The sequence below is a fragment of the Musca vetustissima genome, unplaced genomic scaffold (assembly GCF_032173495.1).
Source record: "Musca vetustissima isolate MV318-11 ecotype Yass unplaced genomic scaffold, APGP_CSIRO_Mvet_v1 utg542746, whole genome shotgun sequence".
NCBI lineage: Eukaryota > Metazoa > Arthropoda > Insecta > Diptera > Muscidae > Musca > Musca vetustissima.
The window spans coordinates 13,054-15,887 of record NW_026877021.1 but is presented as its reverse complement, the minus strand read 5'-3'; the positions used below and the strand labels follow the sequence as shown (position 1 = coordinate 15,887).

Here is a 2,834-nt window from a genome sequence, read left to right as displayed (position 1 = left end):
CATGTCCTAGGAGGCGAGCACTCCTTTTGAGCTCCCATTGGATGACAGACGGAGTACTCGTTTTCATATCGGAAAGGAGGACAAAGGGAGTAATCTTTGTTATCTCCTGAAAAAGCATATAGGGAGTACTCCTTTTGATCTCGGAAAGGAGAATCAAGGGAGTAATCTTTGTTATCTCCTGAAAGAGTAAAAGAAAGTAAAGAAGTAAAAGAAAAGAGTAAAATAAAGAATATATATTTTATCATTTATTTTTAACGAAAAAAAAACAAATAATTCATTTTTGTACTATAATTTCTTATAATTAAAAAAACATATTAAATACTTTATTTATTTAGATTTTAGGCTGTAGGTTTGCCGGTAAAATGTTGCCTTACATTTGCGAAAGGCCAACTTAAAAGATTTTTCAAATTCAGGATAAGTTTCGTAGGTGTCTCTGAGTGATTCTGCAAAAATAAAGGAAAAATAAACATCATGTACATATTATTTAAAACACGTTATAAAATCAAGCTATTACCGAAATAAAAAAAGTTAAACAACCGATATTTGTTTATGGCTGTCTTATTTTTAGCTCCATCCCAATTTACCCGAAGCAAAATATTGTCACCAATCATTGCATGTAACGCCTTTTCTATTTTGTCTTTGCCAAATTTTAGTTTCATATATGATATCTGAAAATAATTAAAGATAAATATAATTAGCTTTTAGTACCAAATTCACTTAAATTATGCATTAAAAACTCTGGCTTACCACTTCTGATTCAGGCTCGTTATTAACTAATTGTTCTGCCGAATTTAATTCCTCTAGTGAATTTATTGGAAAAATTTTGAGATCCTTGCTAGTTGGGCGTATGTGTTTAACGATCTGTTCTAACAAAATTGTCTGTTTACACATAATTTTCTTTAAAGCTTCGACTTCAGTTTGAAGGAGATCAATTTTGTTTTCCAATTTTTTATTGGTGTTTTTTGTTTCATTGTTTGTTTCTAGAAATGAACATAAAATCAAATAATTACTATGATAAAAAATATAAAAAGAGCTATGAGTTAACATTACCTGCGACATTATTCGGTGTGCTTTGTACAGTTTCATCCGTAAAAACTGATTGAGTTTGGAATATGTTCGCATTAAAATTCATGGTTCTTAAGGTAGAAAAATAGTTTGAAATATAGTTTAAATATTAGTATTTACTAAATTTGACAGTGGTGTAGAATAGGAATAAATACAAAATATTCCCCATCAGGTACGCAAAATATCTTGCAATATATGTCACGCCGTCTAAGATGACGTTTAGAAACAAAATTATCACACATTATTTTACCAATTGATTTTTTTAATTACACTTTTTTAATTTTTTTAATTACACTTTATTTACACTTACAACACGTGTTTCACTTCAGACGGACACAAGAAAACTGAGCAAATGGACGGACAACCATAAAGAAATAATCGAACATGACGAAAGCAACAGTTAAACAACAGTTACATCAAACAAAAAAAAACATGCCAAAAATGCTTTGATGCATCCCTTATTGATCCATTTGGAGCATAAGGCGAGACATCAATTTTTTTCCAACTTCGTGGAATTTTTTGGCAAAACAAAATTCATACATTGCTCGCTTATTACTCCAAATGGATGAAGAAATCATTACTCCTCTATTGCTCGGTTGAGGATTACTCCAAATATTTTTTACTGGGTGAATACTCGTGATGTAGACGATGATCGACCTGTAGATCCTCTTGATATTAATTTCAATACGTTGTGTCAATCGGATCTGTGGATCTTTAGTGCACAATTTAATTAAAATCGGATGAAAATATATATACACATCATTCCAGACTTAATTCAATACGCTATGCCAAAATTCGTGCAAATCGAATGATTTTCAGAGACTTTGGTGCACCATTTACCTAAAATCGGACGAAACTATGTATGGAATCTATATCTAAATCTGAACCGATTTTCACGAAACTTAGCACACATCATTCTAGACTTAATTTAGTACGCTATACAAAATTCATTCCAATCATAAGATTAGCAGGGACTCTGGTGCTCCATTTACCTAAAATCGGGCGAAACTATGTATGGAAGCTATATCTAAATCTGAACCGATTTTTACGAAACTTAGCACACCTCATTCTAGACTTAATCCAATACGCTATGCCACAATTCTAACAAATCTAATTATTTTCAGAGACTTTGGTACACCATTTACCTAAAATCGTGCGAAATTATATATGGGAGCTATTTGTAAATCTAGACCGATTTTCACGAAACTAGGCACACATCATTCTAGACCTAATTCAATATGCTATACCAAATTTCGTGCAAATCGGAAGATATATAGGGACATTGGTAGACCATTTACCTAAAATCTGGGGAAACTATATATGGGAGCTATATCTAAATCTGAACCGATTTTCGCGTAACTCAATACTCATCATTTTAGACTCAATTCAGAACGCTATGCCAAATTTCGTGCTGTTATTTCGAAGGATATAAAGGGACTTTGGTGCACCATTTACCTAAAATCGGACGAAAATATATATGGAAGCTATAACTAAATCTGAACCAATTTTCACGAAATTGAACACACATCAGTCTAGACTTAATTAAGTAAGCTATGCCCAATTTCGTGCAAATCGAAAGATATATAGGTATTTTGGTGCACCATTTACCTTAAATCGGACGAACATATATATGGGAGCTATATCTAAATCTGAACCGATTTTCACGAAACTTTGCACACATCATTCTAGACATAATGCAGTACGCTATGCCAAATTTCGTGCAAATCGAATGATATATAGGTACTTTGGTGCACCATTTACCTTAAATC

The 2,834-nt window shown here is 32.2% G+C and overlaps 1 protein-coding gene across 2 annotated transcripts; it reads right to left on the bottom strand.

The window, feature by feature from the left end:
- Positions 1-275: 275 nt before the first annotated feature.
- On the bottom strand, positions 276-1,671 carry LOC133321533 (uncharacterized). 2 transcript variants are annotated; one of them, XM_061530617.1, is made up of 5 exons: positions 1,316-1,671; positions 1,051-1,136; positions 748-980; positions 515-668; positions 276-443 (listed from the first exon to the last, which is right to left on the bottom strand). In XM_061530617.1, exons 2-5 carry the CDS (start codon positions 1,130-1,132, stop codon positions 328-330), a joined length of 585 nt encoding a protein of 194 aa, XP_061386601.1. In that variant the 5' UTR covers positions 1,133-1,136; positions 1,316-1,671; the 3' UTR covers positions 276-327. The 2 variants fall into 2 exon arrangements, with proteins under 2 accessions (XP_061386601.1, XP_061386602.1); XM_061530618.1 differs by having other exon boundaries at positions 1,376-1,671.
- Positions 1,672-2,834: the final 1,163 nt, after the last annotated feature.